The 22152-nt window shown below is 40.4% G+C and overlaps 1 protein-coding gene across 6 annotated transcripts; it reads left to right on the top strand.

The window, feature by feature from the left end:
* The first annotated feature begins 1265 nt into the window (after positions 1-1265).
* On the top strand, positions 1266-21926 carry tpm2 (tropomyosin 2 (beta)). 6 transcript variants are annotated; one of them, XM_076079902.1, is made up of 9 exons: positions 1266-1442; positions 5437-5562; positions 9496-9629; positions 9864-9981; positions 10562-10632; positions 12989-13064; positions 14917-14979; positions 15095-15164; positions 21193-21926. In XM_076079902.1, exons 1-9 carry the CDS (start codon positions 1329-1331, stop codon positions 21273-21275), a joined length of 855 nt encoding a protein of 284 aa, XP_075936017.1. In that variant the 5' UTR covers positions 1266-1328; the 3' UTR covers positions 21276-21926. The 6 variants fall into 6 exon arrangements, with proteins under 6 accessions (XP_075936017.1, XP_075936018.1, XP_075936016.1 ...); XM_076079903.1 differs by lacking the exon at positions 12989-13064 and adding an exon at positions 12178-12253; XM_076079901.1 differs by lacking the exon at positions 21193-21926 and adding an exon at positions 17129-17447.
* Positions 21927-22152: the final 226 nt, after the last annotated feature.

Below are 22152 nucleotides of genomic sequence, written 5' to 3'. Positions count from 1 at the left end.
CGTCAGTGACCATATCTGGACTGTGGAGGAGTGACGTAGAGAGACGCTGTATACAGCTCTGGTAGAGACCTGTCAATCACTGTGTAGCACCCACCCTAAAGCATCCCCTACTTTATGGTCTGTTTGACTCTAAATGGACCATAATATACTAAATGAACATCATGCTTTATTGAAGAAGACTTGAAACTAGAGATTGAGACCATAAACTCATGTTTACAATGTTTACTGAGGTAATAAATCAAGAGAGAAGTAAAGTCATTTTCTCATAGAATCAGACTTCCTATTCAATCAGACTTATTTTGAGAACCTTAAGTGGAAGCCAGTGGATTCCTGAGCAAATGAGAATGAGAATGAAGAGAAAGAGATAGATTATGACTTTTTGTGGAGCATATTAGAAACGTGGTTGCATCTTGAGGTAGGCAGGGTTACACAAGGGGCTCTCTGGGGTGCAGCCTTGGACCATCCTGTTTCATGCCCACCCAGCTGGTTCTGATTGGCAGCAGGGCTGCACTTCATTCCAACAGCACAAAAAATTTAAATATACATGACAGACAGAGAAGAGGAAATGGAGGGTAAAGAAAAGGAAAGGCCATTTTGACTAAGGTCTCAGATGTTTTAATATACAAGTATTAGCACCAAAATGTACTAAAAGTACCAAAAGCAGGCTTATCATGCAGAATGACCCATTTCAGAAAAATGTACATTATATAATCATAATTATTGATATTTCTCACTGAGATGTATTAGAGTAGAATCAAGTATAATACAAGAGAAACAATCAAGTACAGTAAATGGACTTAGTTGACCACAACTGTTTTCTTATTTCCACTGAAATAAATGAAGTAATTGAATTGAATGCATGATTTGTATTTGAAAAGAGTAGCATTGCGTTATGTCCGAATACTTCCTGACCACGTTGCAGACTTGCTAAGCTTCTTTAAAGGTGAATCAATTTCCCTCAGGATCAACTTGTTCTCCATGGACATGCTGGATGTGAGTTGAGGTGTAGGACCACCAGTGATCCAGGTGGACCTGACGCACCTGGATGTGATGTATTCACACGTGCTGAAGACACAAGTCACGCGCACAGACTGGACAACTCTCGCTGCCTAAATATGGGCAACGTCCCCGTGCGAATCCTCCCCGAAAAAAAGTGTAGAGGCTCATGCAGCTGGTATTCCATCTTCGAGTTCTCCCCGAGCCGCTCAGACAATCCGCACGCGCGCTCCTCTCCACCTCCGTCCCTGTCGCAGACCTCTGTCTCTGTCTCTGTCCGGACTAACCGAGCGCACTTCTCCCTCTGCTAAGAGCCCACCACCTGAAGAACCATGGAGGCCATCAAGAAGAAAATGCAGATGCTGAAGCTGGATAAGGAGAACGCGATAGACCGGGCAGAGCAGGCCGAGGGGGACAAGAAAGGAGCGGAGGACAAGTGCAAACAGGTAGACACATCGAGCTGCTACAATCGGGTCTCTCATCAAAGTGTGCGCAGGGGTTTGCATTTATTAAATGATCGCTTTTAAAAACAATTAAATCAATTACAACTCAAACAAACTAGAAAGTTAAAGCAAGAGGACAATGTTAGGCAAGTGTGTATGTCAAATTCTCCAGGACTTTTAAGCAGAGACAGGGAAAGTGTGTTCCAAGGCATGATGGGACCATCGGGAGGATCTACGAGAAGAGGGCTGACTGAAGAACACCAGGGGCGTGAAGCATGACTCTGTAACTTTGGAAAGACTTCATTGAATTCAAAAGCATTGAAACACTTCATAATGGCTAAAATGATCTAATTTTAAACTTTAGATGGCTTCTGTTCTGTACTTGTTTTGGCCTTTCTTCAGTATTTTCCACCAGCTCGTGGTTGTCATAGGGTAGCCTCATAGGTAGTGGCTTTTAAAGTGAGAAAATCTTAAAACCCCAAAAATGCACAGGTAGTCAGTGGATGGTTTTGAGATTATTCGAAACAGTGTCTCCATCACATGTTAGTTTGTCCTGCAAAAGGCTGGCTAAGTTGTATTTTTTAAATATTTTTACGGGCATTTTATCCCTCTATTAGTGAGTGGACAGAATGACAGGAAATGAGTAAAGAGATGGGAAATGACATTGCCAGAGGCAAACTGCTTTAATCCCGGACCACCAATCTGCCCATAAAAGTAAAGGGATCCTCATCAAAAAATGTTACGTTATGTGTAATCTGGCCAATATATCATCATTGGTATCAAGCATCCGTCATTGGTCTAATTGGGAACTAAGTGAGGCTGAGAGCAGAATAAACAGAAACGCAGTCTTCTAAACAGTAATTGAAGGTAATGAATCCACTGTATGGATGTTGGCTTTCTGTCATAATTGGTGAATGGTATGTTAGGACAATATGTTGTGACCCAGTGGAAGCGTGTGTATTAAAAATAAGATGGGGCCTAATATGGAGCCTTGTAGAACACCATTTCCCACAAATATGGATAGAAATGTCTGTTGGTAGGCTGAATATAGAAAACTTGTAATTATCAATGGATACACGGAAAAAATGGACAATATGAAAAGTGTTGCACTGAAGTTATGGAATTGTGCTTATCTCATTCTTCATATAATATCAAGTTTGCTTCAAGGGCAGCTAGAGAGAGAACTCATGGGGTCTATAAATCCTTGTGTGCACAGGGCCGTAAGGACCATGTTAGAAAGACGGAAAGCAAGTCACTTTTGATGAAAAGTCCAGAGGACCACCGTCCCAAATAAATGAGAACAAATATTCAAGTATTCAGTTATCCTTCATCGTCCACTGCCTACCATCATGAATCCAAATGTGATTTATTCAGGGTAATTTCCTCACTACACACTTTGAAACTTTGAATGGCACAGGGTTGTCTCCCACCTTATTTTTTCTTTTCAAATCATTCCAGTTCATTTCAATTTCACCAGAGCCATTAAGTGTCACTGTATGCTGGAACGTTAGCAAGCTAACAGTGCCAAAAAAGTAAAGCATCTATGATGATGTGTCATGATTAGCGTGGTGATATTCAAACGTAAGTAGTCATCAAAATGATGCTTTGTTTGAATAACTGTTTTTTTCCCAATTTAATTCATGTGAATAAATCAAATTAAAATAATTATAAAGATATATTTAAAAAAAAACATTTGGCAGTACCTCCGCTGCCTACTAGATGGCGCCCTGAGGCCCACCAGTGGTTGAAGACTCATCCACAATGTGCTGCCAAATCCTTCTGCAGTTTCCAGCTGTGACCCGAGGAATGAGTCACGGCTTATTGTTTCAGCTGAAGAACACAGTGATATCCCTTTATGGTCTAGAGACAGTCTCTCCTGTGCAGCTCCACAGTGTAATTTAAAAGATCACATAGCAGTAAATTAATAGATAGCAGCTATTCAACATATGCAACTGTCTACATAGCATTTGTTCCCAGGGGATCCCAGCTCTCAGCTATTACAATGGCTGCACAATAACTTGTCTCTGAGCACTGAACACTGGCATGTCTATTTCTGTGTTCCCTCTAAAGTCCCCCACCTTCTTTGAATCGTTGCTCCTCTCAGAAAGACGGTCAAGGCTGTTGGTTCGGGAGTTGCCACAATGTCGACTGTAGGATCAGGACTGTCCCAGGCTATTTGTGACTGAGAGGCCCTACATGGCTACAGGCTGGGGCCGACTGTCAGAAGTGTTAAGAAAGGACATTGTGGTCAGGCTACATCACTGTCATTTACAATTGGCTTTTTATAGTCCGTGAAGCTGTTGTTGCAAATGGAGACTTGCTAAAACAATCTTTGCAAATGAGTCATTGGATAACAAAAGCCTGAAGTCCAAAAATGGAAGGGACTCATCTTGTTGTGAACAAGAAAACGCTCAGCATTCTGCTAGTTAGATTGATATTTTCTGTAATGGGATCATGCTCCACTGATTTGATGACAATCTGCCTATTCGATCACCATTGGAGTGTCCCAGATCATTAGACTTCATGGAAATATGTCTCTTTGACATTGAGATGTCTTGTGTATGATTTGGTATAAGGTGGGGGAGGCTAATGCTGCATATGAAGAATCATTAATGACGGGTGAACAAGTAAAATCTTTAAAAACAAATGTTTTCTACGACATCTTGGCCTCTCGTCCACAAGATGATGAACGATGGCTGATTATTGAATAAGGACAATTGTGACTTGAAGCTCTAGAACAGATGTTCTTTTTAACACTAGAACCGCCAACAGCTCAAATTGACCCGTGTCTGTATTTTGATTGTATTTAACTTTATTTCAATAAAATGTCCAAGTTCTCTAGTTTTTGACGTTTCCTAAAAGTCTGTCACATAGCACCACCTATTGTTGAAATGCCGATTATGATGGACCCTAGTTACTTACTGCCTCTGTCATGTTTCAAAGGTATGAATTCAACTTAATTTATTTGTATAACACAAAATCACAATTTCTCCTCAGAGGGCTTTACAATCTGTACACATGTGACATCCTCTGTCCCAGGACCCTCACATCGGGACAGGAAGAACTCCCCCCAAAAACGCTTTAACGGGGAGAAAAGAGGGAGAGACCTTAGAGAGAGCAACAGAGGAGGATCCTCTATCAGGATGGAGTGTGATAGATGTCATGTGTACAGAATGAACATCATAACAGAGTTACAACACGTTCAATGCATATGACATCAATGATTCATATAATGTATAAAGTAGTAATAGCAGTAGTAGCACCAATAATAACAGAATAATGATAGAAAAAGTATTACTACTAATAAAAACAGCAGCAGTGGATTAAATAAATAATAATAATAATGATTAAAGCAGTGATAGTAACATTAATAGTAATTGAAATGTGACTAATAATAATAATAGTAGCTGTGGGTGTCAGGCAGGACCAGGGTCCAGGTAGAACCACGATCCATGGAAACCTGCGAGGAGAGGAAGCACAAAGACTCTGAGGAAGAAGCAACGTTTTGAATGCTCGCTCAGCCTGCAGATGTTTTCAGCTCATCAGTGTTGACAGATTTTGCACCTAAACTAGCTACTCACATGTCACATGATCAAATAGGCTTGAGACCGCTTGAGACTTGAAATTGTACTTCAACATACATAATACCCAGCAACCATCATTGCAAATCTGTATGTGACAAAATACCAAAGAAAACCAGAAATGATTAATTTAATTCAACAGTTTTTCAAGTTTATTTCTAGCTTTTTGAATGGATATAAATTTGTCTTAGAGGAGCAACGTCTGAGCCACAGCCTCCCACGTGTACTTCGTAGGAGACGGGGTTTGTTGAGACATCTTATGTGTTGGATGGAGAATATTACCCTCACAGGTCATCCTACCAGTGGTGTAAAAAGAGTTATTCTCGTAAATGAATTTCGTATCCGTTATGGTTGTATTATCTGACATGCTGTGTTTCTGTGTGTGTGTACTGTGTGTTTGTGTACTCGGCCTGTAGCTGGAGGAGGAGTTGCTGGGTCTGCAGAAGAAGCTGAAAGGAGTGGAGGATGAGCTGGACAAATACTCCGAGTCGCTGAAGGATGCCCAGGAGAAGCTGGAGCAAGCAGAGAAAAAGGCAACAGATGTGAGTGAAGGGTGCTGAGGCCATTTGTCACATTACTGCAGGGAGGCAACTATATCAAGACCAAATTGACCTATTGTGGTCAGGTCACAGCGGAACCCTTTCCACGGTAACACAGGTGCCATGTTGTTGACTACATGTGCTGTCAATGTTTCATATATCACTACTCAAACTGTTTCTTTCAGGTGTTGTAAAAGAAAGTAGCACCAGGCTGTTTAACATGAATTACTACACAGTTGTAAATTTTGACCATCAGTGACATTACCAGTGCTATAAAGTAACAGTGTCAAGTCTTAACTCCTTCTGTGTTTAAAATATGCACAGAGCAGTTTGTTAACGTCAGTCAAACTTTACACTCCCACGTCTCATGCCCAATAATCACAAACATTTTAATGCTGACCTTCAGGAGCACAATTTAAAGCAGGTCGAGCTAAATCTCAAAAGCGGCATCATTAGTTTCTGACGCTGAGTGGCCGTCTCACCACTGACAGCAGCAGCAGAGGCAGTATTAAATCTGTCATGTGGAGTATCAGATTCTACCAACATATCATGAAGCTTTTCAGCACCTTGAGGCGAACACCATCTATTCTGACTAATCTGGGGAGCTTGGTGTGGAGGATTTGGTTTCTTGAGTATTTGCTTGGCACCAGCCTGTGCAGATGCTGCTGTACTGACGCTCATGTGGGACCCCTTTGAGTTCACACTGTTAGGCCAATTGAATCAAAACACTCATGATTGATTCACTCAATTCCACACCACAATTCTCCACCATTTCCCTTGTCCTCCTGTGCTTGGTTGCAAGTGATGGTGCTGGCCCTGGGCCTGGCCACTCATCTGTGTCCCTCCTTGTGTGTGGTTCTTATGTTGTGGGGCAACAGGTGCTGGAGTTCTCCAAACCTATAACCCATGACAACTGAAACCTAAAAATAAGGGGAACACTGCTGACCAGAATGAGCAAGCCCCATACTGAGGGCCTGAGGGTTGCCCACCAAGCTGTCAGCCTCCCCATAACCCTACTGGACCGGAAAAGAAACAAGAAATGTTTCATTATTTAATGAGGTCCGCAAGTCGGGTTGGAGATTCCAGCTCCACAGTGGATATAGCTGCTGCTATATCCAAGCAAATATGTGCTTCTGCATAATTTTGAGTAATATATATATTTAAAGAATTTCCTAATACAAATTCCCCACAATTATGCAAAAGCTTATCTTTTCAGTTTAATTGGGTCACGCTACACTACATAGCAATGAATTTATTGAATATTTTTGTAGTTTGTCTGTATGTAGACGGTCCCTGTGCCTTTTCTCACAGCCGGCTGCACGTATACAAACAAATGTTATTTATCCCGCTCGGAGGCCTGCTGGTTTTGATGAAAATCATCTTGTAGCTCGTTGACTTACTAAGATTGTACAGAGGCATCCTTTGTGTTTTAACAATGATTAGCTTACAAGTTATTGATGTGAGAAGTTGTAATCTCAGAATGTCTAACCAACTGCTGCCCCCATCACCATCCTGAACAACGACCACTGTGTCCACTGTGGAAGCCTTCCGCTCTCAGTACCTATAGTGGACTTCTAACATAGACACCATCAGGAAAAAAGGCCAAAGGACGTATGCTACTTCCTGCCTCAGCTCAGGAAGTTCAACCTGCCTCTGGAGCTGCTGACATAATTCTTCTCTGCTAACAGAGTTCTGTTCTCTGCAAATCCATCACTGTGTGGTTTGGATCAGCCACAGGACAGGAACAGACTGTCACTGGTGCCAGTCTGCCCTCCATCCAGGACTTATTCTCCACCAGAGTCAGGAAACATCACTGCAGACCCATCACACCCTGAACACAACCTGTTCCAGCTTCCCCCCTCTGGGAGGCTACAGAACACTGAACACTGGAACAACCAGACACAAGAAGAGTTCCTTCCTGCAGGCCGTCACTCTGATGAACCCTAACACCAGTTGAACAGTTCAAAAGCCACTTGCTCCCATTATAGACTATATTCTTGACAGATTAAAATGCACCATGTTTTTACATGTAACCCGACATAGAATCTGTCACTGTCAATATGATTCCTACATGCTTTATGTACAGTACATAGTCATCACATGTAGCCTATACTGTACATACTCTACAGTCCATGTATATCCATTCAGTATTTATTTCTTTGCACACTATTAGTACTTGACTTGTATGTGCATTATATATATATATATTCTAATAAGGGGGTGAAATAAGTAAGCTAATTGATTCATTTAGAGGAACAATTCAGTCATTTTAATTTCAGAGGACAAATTATTCGTCAGTGCAAATTAAATCCCAATTAGAAGGTACAAATGACTAACTATTGGTACTAATCCATGCGCACAAATGATCGAGAATGGGATTGATAATTTGTGTAATTTCAAAATAAGAGGTTTACTGACAGTTGCTTTATTTTGAAATCGTGTCCGGAAGAATTGTCGCGTTGATGCCGACCTCTGACGCCGTTGCCACGGAAACACGTTGACACCTGGAAGGAGCGGAGTTGTGTTCACAGTATGGCGACTTTAGCGTCTATGGACGCGGTCAGAAGGAAAATTCAGACGCTGCAGCAAGCGGCGTTCGAAGCGGAAGACCGAGCCGAGCTGCTGCAGGAGGACGCGGACATGGAGAGGCACGGCAGAGAGAGGGTAACACACCTCTACACCGGGAGCTACGGAGCTCATCGCTCCACCTGTAGCTCCTCTCAAGTTGCTTCCAATAGCGTGAGAGAATCAAAGATGTGGCCTGCGGAGGGGGATTACAGCCGCATGTGAAAATGTGTTCGAGTTCTCAGATTAAAGTCAGAATTCTGAGTTCTGAAGTCAGAATTCTCATGTTAAAGTCAAATGTTTTACATAAAAACCAAAAATGCTCCGGTTTTTAGTAATACAATGCTGTATGTATCGGCTATGAATGATTTATGTACCAACCTCTCTGTAAAAACCAGAATATAGAGAGGAATGAAACATGTAAGTGCTGCTGAGCTGGAGATTTCTGCAGAGTTACGTTTAAATATACATATGATGAATTATCGAATGGTAACTTTTAATGAATTTATTAGAAATCTACAGACACAAATAGACAAAGTGGTAAAATAAGCACCTGAATGTGTATGTTGGATGTTTTCTTTCCTCTAGTCTGGAAGAAGACACGTTATGGAAGCAAAATAGACCCAACTGCTGAAATTGATCAGTGTATGAAATATATATTTCTTTTGTCTGGGCTGTCTTCCTCAGAATTAAAACATTTTTTCAACCTTCTTCTATAAGATGTAGAACAGCACTAAAACAAATACAGATTTATGAAATGTATAATTGTATTAATTATTCTGCACCTTCAATCAGACGAATGTGTTCTAGCTTTGTCATCTAACATCAGCTTCTACCTTATCGTCTCATCTTTGGTGCTTCTGGTCTGAGATCTTGCTCTCTTCCTTCTTACTCTTAAGCAGCGCTGGTTGCCTGTTGTTTTTACCACCATTGTTTGTTTCTTTGTTTCTTTCCTCTACTTTAAAAAAAATATTTCCTGACTTTATGTCGATCAGTGTGTCTATCACAGTGTTCAGGTATTCTAGCTGATTTTACCTGTACAGAGGGGCGACGTGGTGTAACATATTAGCCACTTGGATGACTAAAATTGAAATCAAGCTTAAAGGTCTACTGTATGAATGAATGCCATATTTATCATTTGGATGCTTTAATCATCATTATCTTTTTGATAGCAAGTCACACAGATCACACAAAACCCAAATTGTTGAACTGATTATGTTTTTTAATTTGTAAGTCTGTCTGCTGTTATATAGGCAGTTATCATGGACGTTATGGATATAATGTGACTTCTTTAGGCTCTTATCTACAGTGTGTTGTGTGTGTGTGTGTGTGTGTGTGTGTGTGTGTGTGTGTGTGTGTGTGTCGCTACAGGCTGAGGCAGAAGTGGCATCTCTAAACAGGCGTATCCAGCTGGTGGAGGAGGAGTTGGACCGAGCTCAGGAGAGACTGGCTACTGCTCTGCAGAAGCTGGAAGAGGCTGAGAAAGCTGCAGATGAGAGCGAGAGGTGAAGAACTTCATGTTCCTTGAACTTCTTCAGGGTTATGTTGTCAGATTGAGGAAGCTCCTCCGCAGTAGAAGAAGACAACATTGTTTCAGAGTTATGATGTGTAGACGAGGCTCTTTAACACTTACTGAATACTGTTCAGATCAAGCACATGTAGGAAGATGTTACAGCGTTATAGATAGTGAATCACACATGAACAGTTGATTCTGACCGGCTGTTCCTCTTGTCACTCAGAGGAATGAAGGTCATAGAGAACAGAGCATCAAAAGACGAGGAGAAAATGGAGATCCAGGAAATGCAGCTGAAGGAGGCCAAACACATCGCTGAGGAGGCCGACCGCAAATATGAAGAGGTGGAGCAGTCACTATTTTTTTATCAACGTCTTTACAGGACGTCGTATACATGTAGTGAGCTGTGTCCCAGTTCAGCTCTACCAAGTAATACTACACACTCATTCTAAACAGGTTCTGGAAAAGTGACTTCAATAAAGAAAACTAGGGGCAATAAAAAGATTTAACAAAGGATTCTCAGGTAAAGGTGGGTGTTGTCATTGCAGACCAGCAGACAGAAACAGATCACATGTGAAGATTTAGATGGGGTCAACAAAACATTATGACTTAACTGTGTAGCAGGGACAACACACCAAACATTATAAAGTTAATTTTAAAGTAATACACTCAAAGTTGAATGTATTTCTGTAAGTACCATACTAACTGTTTAAAATGTAGAATTTGGTGAATTTTGGGTAATGAGTTTATGACTTGGTCTTGTATTTGGCCCCATAGCCCAGACTAACTTGGGACCCATCTCTGAATATAGTACACGCTCTTCACAATTAGTACAGTATGTAATTGGAACACAGTGAGGATAAATACTATCAGTGTGATGACACTGTTTAAACAGAGTGTGTGCTGATTGCTGATTGTCTGCAGGTTGCTCGTAAACTGGTGATCCTGGAGGGTGATCTGGAACGCTCAGAGGAGCGTGCCGAGGTGGCCGAGGCGTAAGTTAACACCCGCACCATGAAAACTCACACCGACACAAGAGCCACTGTACATTATTCATGTTGCCATAGTAGAGATCATGTGATCACTACTACGGCAAAATGTGATCTGACACATTCCCTTTGTCATTGACAAATTTCTTATTTTACAACAATATAATCACCTGAAGATGGGTTGTACCAACAAGGATTCATTTAATATACGATTAGTTGTAATCAGAGTTTAGCAAAACTAGGTTCAAAATGAGTAAATCCTGATTTAAAATTAAGCTCTGTTGCTTAATTGTTTAGTAAATCCAAGTTTAAACCACAATTACACAGCTTAATCAGGATGGAGATGCTTGCTCAACCAAATTAAAATGAATAAATTAATTTGTGCGTGTTGTCGGACCTAGAAGGTAAATGTATCCATGTTTCATATTTTTCAAGAAAAACAAAACAGATATGAAAGCCAACCCCTGCCCACCCGCCTTAGGAGTGTTGGAAATAAAAAATACAAATAGAACGTCCCAGTCTCGTCTCGACATCGCAAGCTTAAGGATCGACATCGATGAAATCTTATAGGCAATAGCATCATAAAATAAAAAATAAAATTAACTCAATAAATAATAATAATAGTGAAAAAATAAAATAATAAGCTAGTTAAAAAGTCAGTTAGTTAACCTAACGTAACTCATGATGACTCGGGAGAGAAGCTCTAATTTCTCCTCCTTTGAGAAAAACGTGGCTGAATTAAAGTAATGTGACCATATACCAGAAGATAAAACGACAGACAACAGGAAGGAACAAACCTGCCTGTTGGTCCAGTCTTCCTGTTCAGCTCCAGAACAGTTTTCATGCATGAAACTCACTTGGATTGAGTCCGTCCCTTAACTTTCTTCAATGAACTTCCATCTCAAAAAGGCAGCCATTTTAAAAGTTAAACCTCCTCAAGTGTCAGTTTAAAGTTAATACTGGATCACAGTTTAAATTGCAGTTTAAAGTTTAGGTGCAACAAATTTTAATTTAAATTCAGTCCAGAGAGGTTTTGAAATTTCTTAGTTTAAAGCTAGTTTCGAATTTTGGTGGAACATGATTAAAAGTTAAATCATGGTTTAATCCTTGTTGGTGCAACCCAGCCTCAGTGTTTGTATTGACGTTTGGTGCTGCATGATTCTCTTAACAACTGTTTTCGATTAACAACAAATTGATCAATTATTTAAGCTATAAAATGCAGAGTCGAATAGCATAATCTATCCTCACATTGAATTTACTTTGACATTTTGCTTTATAAAAGACCTAAACGTTGAAGCAAGTATTGAAATGGTTGACGATTTATTTTCCGTTAACCGACTAATCGATTATTCATTTGATCATGTGGCCATGTGTGAATACAAGCTGCAGGACAAATGGAATAGAGACCTAGCTGGGTGTGTGTTTATATGTCATGCATGCCTGAACACACCACCACCGCCTGTGTGGGACCTGTTACTGTTTGTTGTTGTTTTATGGCCGCCCTGCCCACGGTCCCCTCTCACCCCCGACCTCCCCGACTAACCCCTTCAGGAGAGTGAGGGAGCTGGAGGAGGAGCTCAGACTAATGGACCAGAATTTGAAGTCCACGATGTGCGGAGAGGAAGAGGTACTTACTGTACGAACTCAACCAGGGTCTAATTCTGCTCCTCTGACCTGCAGCCTCTCAACCCCTCTCTTTGTTTTCTGTCTGGCTTGCACTTATCCTCGAGCATGTCCTTCAAGTAGTACTAAAAGTATACGTCTGCTGATATTGTATGTTGTTTTTCTTGTGAACAAATCCCACGAAAAGACCAAAACCAACGAGGAATTGCACAGGTTTGGTTATCATAGCTGGGGGGTGTGGGGGGGGGGGGCACAATGAATTTCAAGTTCAAAAACAGAGAGGGAGATACAACAAACTGTTTTAGCTGATCCTTAAAAAAAAAAAAAAAGTTAAATTCATGAGCTATTTTCAAAGACTTACGTCTCGAGGATGAAGAGCTGAGCTCATTGGTTGAGAGTAGGGAAGTCAGAAAGTATTGAGAAATGCAATTCATGTTGTTAGTCTGGGTCTGCACATGGGGCTTACTGGAAAAATATAGAATTACAACAGAATTCTTTTTTCAATTTGTGATTAATCTGTATCTTAATTTTGGCATACATTTTCCATTCAAAAACTTAAAAGCCTCCTTTGCTGTCTTACTCAGAGTTGAACAGAGCAGTTTCATGACAGCGATCCATCTTCTGTCTCTGAGTAAGACAGACAAAGACATGTTAATCAAACCATGTCAGGGTCTGCTTTCCTGCCTTTCAAATCACTACTTTTTCTTCTCTTGCTTTTCCTGCCCCTTGCCTTGCTCAGTAAATCAGGTGACCTTGAGGAAGAGTTGAAAAATGTCACCAACAACTTGAAGTCACTGGAAGCCCAGGCTGAGAAGGTACAGTAGGAGCTGAGGGGCATTCAGCTACGGGACTGGCCAGTCACAACAAAACTACCGACATAAAACAAATTCAAACACACAGTGATCGGAATCCATGTCCACTTAACAACTCACATACAGTCTTCATTAGCCAACTATGGAGACTTATAGACCATAGATACATGAAGTGGGCATAGTCGTCGTGACGTCACCCATTGCTTTGTTGACTGACGTTTGGAAGCCTTGAGTTTGGCAATTTTGTCTGTCGCAATCTTGTTTTTTTTGTAACCAGTGAACAGGAATTGACCATATTTGGACTGCAGAGAAGTGACGTAGAGACACCGTATACGTCTCTGGTAGAGACCTGCCAATCACAGTAGCCCCGCCCTAAAGCATACCCTGCTTTATGGTCTGTTTGACTCTAAATGGACCATAATGTACTAAATGAACATCATGCTGTATTGAAGAAAACTTGAAACTAGAGATTGAGACCATAAACTCATGTTTACAATGTTTACTGAGGTAATAAATCAAGAGAGAAGTAGAGTCATTTTCTCATAGACTTCTATACAACCAGAGGAGTCGCCCCCTGGTGGACACTAGAGAGAATGCAGCTTTAACACACGAAGCATTGGCTTCACTTTTAAGAACCAAAGGTTGATGCCTGGTAGAGACATGAGAAACATAGTTCAGAGGAGGAAGGTCCTTGAACAAATGAAGTCCTTTTTGCTTAGGAAGGTTCCTAATGAGGGAAAGTATCTTAGTATCAGCCATGATAACAGCTGGTCAAATTCTCTAAATGGTAAGAAAAGGGGCATCGTTGCTTCTTTTCTTATCTCCTTTAGCATAGGATACACTGGACCATCTTTTACCAAAGGAAAGGAGATAATAAGGTCCCATAATTCCTTTCAGCAGCACCACAGCAGACCCACATAATTTTTTTTAATATTTGATAGCAGCCTTTAATTCAAGTTCTGCATTTGACAAGATCGAAAGTCTTAATATCTTGAAATGTAATTAAAGGGTTTAAGAGATCCTACACCAAGTTTATAATAATAAGGTAACAAGTATGGTAGTATATAACAATGTCATTTCCAGATAGCATCTTTGTTTAGATTAAAGATATAGTTTGGGTGTTTTGAAGTGGGGCTGTATGAAGAACCTCTCCATAGTCAATCTATTAGCTACAGTAGATGGAGAAACAGACAGGACCACCGGTACAGGAGCAGAGCACTAAACTGTTGAGGACGGGGAAGCAGCAAAACACATTTTAGACACCTAAAAAATCAATATCACTTAATGTGTGCACTAGATTTAGAATATTTCACCGCCTTAACTTACCATCAGTCAGCCCTTTCTGATGGAGAACTGAACTGAATGTGCCCTGTCCACAGCAGTACATTGCTTTGCTCCTGTGCTGGTACTCCTGTCGGTTTCTCCAAACTCCATCTACTGGAGCTAATACACAGACTATGGAGAAGAACCTCACACAACCCCACTTCCAAAACATTTAACAATAAATTGATCATATCTTTATATCAGTTGAAATCAGTTAAAAAAATAATGTTTTCATCATGAACTGCAGAAAATATTGTTAAACAACCTTCTGGGTTTTTCAAAGAAGATTTGGCTTATGTTTCAGAAACAAACTGTGATGAAATGATCTTAATGGCAAGGTTGAAATGCCCTAAAGCTGTCTTAACGTTTTACTGTTTAATTTCATACCCAATTTTGCATAATTATCCTTGCTTCTGTTCAAGAATATTTGTGAATAGTGTATTAACGATCCATTTATGAAGTATGTTTTCTTTTAGTTGCTAATAATGGAGTTGTAAATGCATTTTAATACCTTTTTCTATTTGGATTTTAGTACTCACAAAAGGAGGACAAATATGAGGAAGAAGTTAAAGTTCTTAGTGACAAACTGAAAGAGGTGAGATTCTTTCTGTTACATTGTTGCTGTTTCTGTTGCTTACGCCATATGAAGTTAATGAACACATATCAAAGAGTGTGCATTGACCCATGCTGTGCTGTGGTTTGTTTCAAAGGCTGAGACTCGTGCAGAGTTTGCAGAGAGGTCTGTGGCCAAGCTGGAGAAAACCATCGATGACTTGGAAGGTATTCAACACTCACCTGTGTAACATGCCTGCTCTCTGTCATGCAGTGAATACTGTTAAAATAACAAGCACCCTTGCTGGTTCCAGTTCTGCTGTTGGAACTGAATTGATGACTGGCTGGAAATCTGTACTGTTTTGACTGATGAAGCCAAATCACCTCTATCTAAATGATTGCATGTGCATGGTTATTCAGCTTGAGCGTGGACGTGGTCTTAGTGTGTAAATACACAGTGATCACCAGATTAACATACCCAATGACAGAATGGTGATACTGAGACGCATTATCTCTGTGGTTTTCCCCTGTGCGGACTTGTAGCCTTAATGAGCACAGTTATGTGAAGATCTGTAAAGGCAGTCAAACTGAGCCTGGGTGATTTCAATGCCACCCTGAGCTTTTGATGTTCAGCCATTAGCCTCCAAAACAATGGCCCTGGTTACACTTGTCTTTTTGTTACTCTAGTGATCGGAAATGCCCGGTCGGAACCAAGCTGTGTCCGCATGTGTGTCCAAACTAATTTGGTGATGAACACAGTTTCCTATTAATTCTTAACAATAAAAGTCCACCGTTGTTTGTTAATTAAAAGCTTTGAATCAGCAAAATCAGGATATGTTGACTTGTCATCAACAGTAACGTAACTGACGTACTGTAACTCATAGATTCTATGAGTAGAGGTGTAGGTCCCTAAGAGCTATTGGGGTCATCCCTGCACACATATGCAGTCGTGAAGATTATTTTCACACCCTTGTGCCCTGCATGGGACCCCTTACGTCCACACTTGCGACATATATCAGCTGTGCGAAGAGTTCTGCTCCAAATTTAAAACAGAACTTCTTCAGCTGGCAAATGGTAAATGGTAGTGGACTTGTACTTGTATAGCGCCTTTCTAGTCATCCGACCACTCAAAGCGCTTTCATACTGCTATTGCTATTTTATTTTATATTTTATTGCGACAATATTAAGGAGCGCCTTAGTAGTGGAGTGATTACAGCGCATGGTAACGCTGCCAGGTTTTTTTGCCTGCAAAAGGGAAAACAACAAAAAAAGAATCGTGCAATTTAAATGGTAAATTGTCAGATTCTATCACATTCATACACCGAAGGCACAGCTACGGGAGCAATCTTTGGGGTTAAGTGTCTTGCTCAAGGACACATTGACATGCGACTAGTGGAGCCGGGGATCAAACCGCCGATCTGATTGAAGGACGACCCTGCTCTCCACTTAGCCACAATCGCCCACCATTTACACTCTGAAAGGAGCCATCCTGCAGAATGAGTTCAGTTAATTTGATAAGTATGTTTTTCGAACTATACTTTTTCATTTTGATTGCGGTTTTTATACTTGTCATGGTGTTTTTACACGATGTTATTGCAGCGTGTATACGTATAAATTCTACGTATAGAAACCCAAGTACTGCTATCGAGGTAACAGTAAGACTTTGTTAGTGGTGTCATGATCTGATTTTATTGACACATCCAAGTCAGAGACAAGCTTCTCACATGTACTGTTTCCAGGAAGTGTGCACTTCCAACATGGCTTCCAGAGGTTTACCTGAATGCACTAATCATTTCCTAATGCTGTTTGGGGTGATTGTGACCCTGTTGTCTCTGGCATGTGTTGTATCTAGAGCTGTTGAGTAGAGCAGTAATTGATAACACTGCATGGCCTTGTCCAGTTTGTGTGTGTTTGAACCCAGACTACAGGGATCAGGGATCACATTATTTTCTGAATGAGCTTGAAGTTGAATCTTGGTGAGCTGCAGTAACCAGCCGATGTGATGACGAGACTAACACCAGTTTTGGAGTCTTGGTCATTCAGTTTAAGAGGTTACCAGTTTCGATTAATTTTCTTTTTCCTGTCCCTTTGCCTCTTTCCATTTCCGTTCTGTGCATCGTCTGTTGGGTCCCTCGTCTCTCTTTCTGTGTGTGTGTGTATGTGTGTGTGTGTGTGTGTGTGTCCTCCTCCAGATGAGGTGTATGCTCAGAAGCTGAAGGGCAAGGCTCTCAGCGAGGAGCTGGACCTGGCCCTCAACGACATGACTACACTGTAGCGGCTCTCTCACTTCCTCTTTGCTCCTCCTTCCTGTCTGAACTATTGTCCGCCTGCTTGTTGTTTTGTTCCATTCCACAGTGGTATCAGGGGCTGGAAGATTCTAGAAATGCAATGTGCCGAATCCACCCACCCGTGTTACACAGCACTAGTCTTTGTACAGGGTTAAGTTATTGCTCACCCAGTCACTGCTGTGTGTCTGCAGGTTCACTTAGTTAATGTCCTCTCTTTATTGAATATTCCCCCTCTGTAATAAATGTATTAAAGCTCTCTCTACTTTTCTGTCTCCTTCCTGTCTTTCTGTTTTGTTTAGTTCTTCTACTTAATATTCATAAGCAGTATATTAATAATTAACAGCTGCTTTGTAGCACACCATAATGTATTTGTAAGCAGAAATAAGTAGGGATGTCCTGGTCAAAGTCTCATAGATCGATATCGGGGCCAATTAAGACATTTTTTAATTGATAGGTATCGGCTATATTGAGATATTGAGCCCGATCAGTTCCTTCGTTTTACGTCAGGAGTTTTTGCTTGGGAAGCGTTGGTGCTGTACCAAAGCACCAAACACTGAAGGAGACTTTTAATGGGAGAGACAAATTCCCCCGAGACAGCGACAAAGTCTACCGCTGCCTCAGAGTAGTAGTTAGAGCAGAGAAAGTATTCTAAATATAGCGTATACTTAAACAGATTTTTTAGCTGTCTAAAATACGTTAGGCTGCTGCCCAGTCCACAGCAGTATATTGCTTCAATCCTGTGCTGGTACTCTTGTCTGTTACTCCAAACTGGGGCGTGCTGACCATCCTCTACTGATAAGTACCTCAACCAACAACTCCACAAAGAAATCTGAACCATCCCCTTATGTTTCAAAGAAGAACGATGGTTGCTGATGACCCTTCGTGCAGCAGGGAGAGAAACGCATACACAAAGAAACTGCACCTTTCTGCTCAGAAAGCTAAGGGCAAGGATTTTATACTAAAAGGGCTGAATAATAATACACTGAGATGACCAAAAGGTTAACAGATCAAACATAGGCTAATATACATCTGTTTCACAAGGATCTATTTATGGTTAAGCCAATTTACATTTTGCTGTTATTTGACTCACATGGTGCCCATCTTAAGGTGACTCGGCAAAATTTGAAATAATATATCACCATGAATCTTCATCATCTGATTTTTTTTATTAAGACAATTATTTTGTATTACTAGCTTTCTGAAATGTATGTTTAAATATCCAAATGAGACATTTTCGTATCAAATATGTGCCAATTTGCATACATATCCATAACAGAACATTGGATAAAGCCATGTTCAAATTATTTTATTGTTTTTTGTTGACATAATAGTCAAAGGTTTTTGATATATGAACAAACTCCTCTGTAAAAACCTTCAGAGTATAGAGAGGAATGAAATTGTAAAGTTTGGTGAATGTAAGAGCTACTGAAGTGGAGATTTCTGGATCAGAGTCTGACAAAAGAAAATAATATAGAGAAAACAGCCTTTAAAGATAAGTATTGTAAAATAACGTACATTTTGGTAAATGGGGTAGAAATATTTAATAGATACCATCATGAAACTTCCCCAGTTGATTACTTACATGAAGTCACAGTCAGATTCTTTCTGCTCACACACCTTGATTAAATAGTTTGCGTGCGTCCATCCTTATGTGACTTATTGTCTGACAGCACGCTGAAAAAAGAACCTCACCTTTCTTGAGGAACTGATATTGTTGGATTAGAGCCTGAAACTGGGTCCTCACATGTATGAAGACTTTCAGTAAATCCACCTGAATACTAGATATCAAACACCCAACTCACCAACACCTACTTATCCAAAGGTTTCTCAGAAATGTAGTGATGCATTGATGAAAACTTCACATGCCATTGACATAAGCAACGTTTAACACAAATGCACAGCAAGGCCGAGATCCTCCTTGTGGCACTGGCACCGCAGTGGCACATGCTTGCCACTGTCAGTAGTCGCACTCGCTGTCTCTCCAAATGCAGGCGGACCGTAGTGTCCTGTGTTGGACTCTACAATCGGCAAAGAGAGTAACATCTGTCATCTACACTGAGGGTGTGGGTGTGTGACGATCTTTGAACAGTTGTCACACTTGGTTACAGTTCACAGAGAAAAATATACTACATGGATACACCGTCACGTCACAATTCATAAATCTGACTGCCTTGATTCAATCAGCGACAAATGATGTTTCATTGTGACAGTATGTAACATTTAGGGGGATTATTGACAGAAATGGAATATAATATTGATAACTATATTTTCATTAATGTATAATCACCCAAAACTCAGAATGGTAATGTTTTCGTTAGCTTAGAAGAAGTCCTTTATATCTCTGACACACTGTTCCTTTAATGTTGACACATGTTATGTATGTTTTAAGTGAGTTCTGGCCTTTTGCTGGTGAAACATGTTTTGTAGATGTGGTGAGTGAGTCCAGTTCATGTTTTGATAATTACTGTCAGAAATGGTGTTAATAAATTATATTTTAGAGTTGATAATTTCCTAATCATTTCCTGGAAATGAACTACGTATATAATCTGGTACTTATTATTGGCCATTTTAATTCCCAGTGTAACTGCCTGATAATGATAAATAAATACATTACTAATATTTTTTCTATTAAATCAGCTCCGAGATCTGTAACCGGGCTAAGTGTAACCTGGAGTATTTTAGTCACTGCTCTGCCGAATATGCAAAGATGTGAAATCTGCCTCCAGGTAAACATCCAGTTCATCATATATGGAAAATAAAGGTTCCACTAATAAATGCATACTTGTTATTTGCGTGGATTTGAATGGAGGGCAGGAGATTCTTCTGCAGCCTTCTTGCGTTCCGGGCTTCTGCGCTCCTCCTGTGGCCTGCTTCTGTGTTTCTTCCGCTGTTTGCGTGAATCAGTTTCTCTGAGCAGACCCAGAGGGTGGAAGGTCATCTCCAAACAGGAGGCCCTCTCCCTGACGCAGTCTCTCCAGTGTCAAAATGCTGCAGTCAATGCATGGGTCAGAAAGGACCTCTCTAAGGTGGCCTGCACCCAGACACTTGGGGCACAACTCGTGGCCATCCTCAACCTGAAGTTGAGCTCCACAAGAGAAACACACTAGCATTTAGCATTGTTCAGCTAGAACAATGCTAGTTTTGTCCAGGGTCCAGCTAGAAAATCTGAGCGGGTACTGTGAGAAGGCCACAGGATGCGAATCAGAACCTCTAACCACTGCACACAACTGCAATATCTAGCAATAGAAGGAGTAAATTAGCACAAGAGACTGTTTAAGACAGTCAGTGTAGCTGGTGAGCGAGCCAGCACGATGAGAGGAATGCTTGAAAACCTCCAGAGAGAAAAGAGGGAGAGGTAGTCTGTCAACCACAGCCTTACCTTTGTTGGACTGGAAAAATATAGAAGTGAAATACAGATTTAATGGAGACATTAAGTGCAGTAAATGCCAGGCCAACAGTGAGAAGATCAAAGAGGCCGGGTGTAGGCTACTACGTGCTATTTGTAGCTGGGACTAGCAGGTAGCTGTAGCAGGTAGCAGGTAGACTTTGTTTACATAAGATCCTGACCTGTGTGGAACGCAAGGAGACTTATCCACTTTGTGTACTGCCACTGGCAGCAAGGAGGGAATGAAACAGAGCTAAGACGAGTGTTTCAGACAGAGGGTGAATAAAGGTATATTCAGAAATACAGTATGAGAAAATAAAATGTTTTTTGAACATTAAAGCATGTAAACATATTATAGTAGAAAACCATATTACAGGTATGAACCTTAAAATTAGCATGATTTGTCTCCTTTGATCTTCTGAACACTGCTGATTGAGCTTCTTGTCTGTCTTAGCACACCTTTATATGGTAAAACAACAATTCACAGACTGCATAAATACTGTAGAATTAGAGGTTCTGTATCTTCAGTTCAAGAGAGGAAATATATATGGAAACTCATCTGCGACTTTGTTTCCTTCTCCAGAGAAACTGGCCCAAGCCAAAGAAGAGAACTTGGACATGCACCAGACCTTGGACCAAACCCTCCTGGAGCTCAACAATCTATAGAGACCTTTACAGAGCTAGGTGGAGGACAACAAGGTTTAATCTCTCAGTGTAACATCAACAAGTGTTATAGGTAAAAACAAGTCATGTGAGAATTGGTTCATATGTAAATCTATGGTGCCCCTTAAGAGACATGAGCAAGTAAGTGTCTATTGCAAACTGAAAGCTACTTTGTGTACATGCACTGTAAAGGTCATCAGAAATGATCCTACAATCAATAAAACGTTCCTTCTCTCTCTTGGGCACAACCATAGCAATTGTTTCTGCTAGAAACGTTTCTCTTGTTTGACCAAACATGACGAAGCATTTCTCATTGGGCATATTTGTGTATGTAGCAGAGCTCTATGTATTGCCATCTTTTAAGAATAATGATAACCAATGCTTAATTGGGGCGAATCTGAAAACACTCCTTTGAATATTTTTTGTTCTAGTTATTTCTAACAGTTTCGGAAGGTACTGACAAATGCTGATTGGGGCATCAGATCAGAACACACATACGTATTTAAGAAGGGAATGACCAAAAGCATATTTTGTCTTTTAATTTAACCTTTTTAGTAAAATGAACCACTGATTGGCTACATTATTTGAAGTCATTCTTGTCTGGTATATTAGGCATGTCACAACATTAGATGAATTAATGTAATTTAAATTACTAATAGAACAAACTAGTAGAAATATGAGAGTGGGACTGATTTTCCATATTATAAGATGATAGTGGTGGTTGGAGGTGTAATACTGACATCTAACCTAACTGAAAAAAGGTTTTATATGGTAAAAAAAAGATAGATTTCCTGAAAAGATAGATATCATAATTCTAGGATGTCTTTGAGATGTTATCACTTTTTACAGTGATGTCATGGCCTGACATAAACATTGTTCA

Source organism: Anarhichas minor, unplaced genomic scaffold (assembly GCF_050575085.1).
Source record: "Anarhichas minor isolate MPS153535 unplaced genomic scaffold, ASM5057508v1 ptg000073l, whole genome shotgun sequence".
In the NCBI taxonomy this organism is placed as follows: Eukaryota; Metazoa; Chordata; class Actinopteri; order Perciformes; family Anarhichadidae; genus Anarhichas; species Anarhichas minor.
Note: the sequence above shows the minus strand (reverse complement) of the source record. Positions and strands in the feature narration are given on the sequence as shown.

Bases quoted from the DNA above. Each gene is read 5' to 3' on its own strand.
- tpm2 (XM_076079902.1), top strand. From the start codon at position 1,329: ATGGAGGCCATCAAGAAGAAAATGCAGATGCTGAAGCTGGATAAGGAG. The intron at 10,633-12,988 runs GTAAGTTAACAC...TGCCTTGCTCAG, and splicing joins CGTGCCGAGGTGGCCGAGGC to TAAATCAGGTGACCTTGAGG. The intron at 13,065-14,916 runs GTACAGTAGGAG...TTTGGATTTTAG, and splicing joins TGGAAGCCCAGGCTGAGAAG to TACTCACAAAAGGAGGACAA.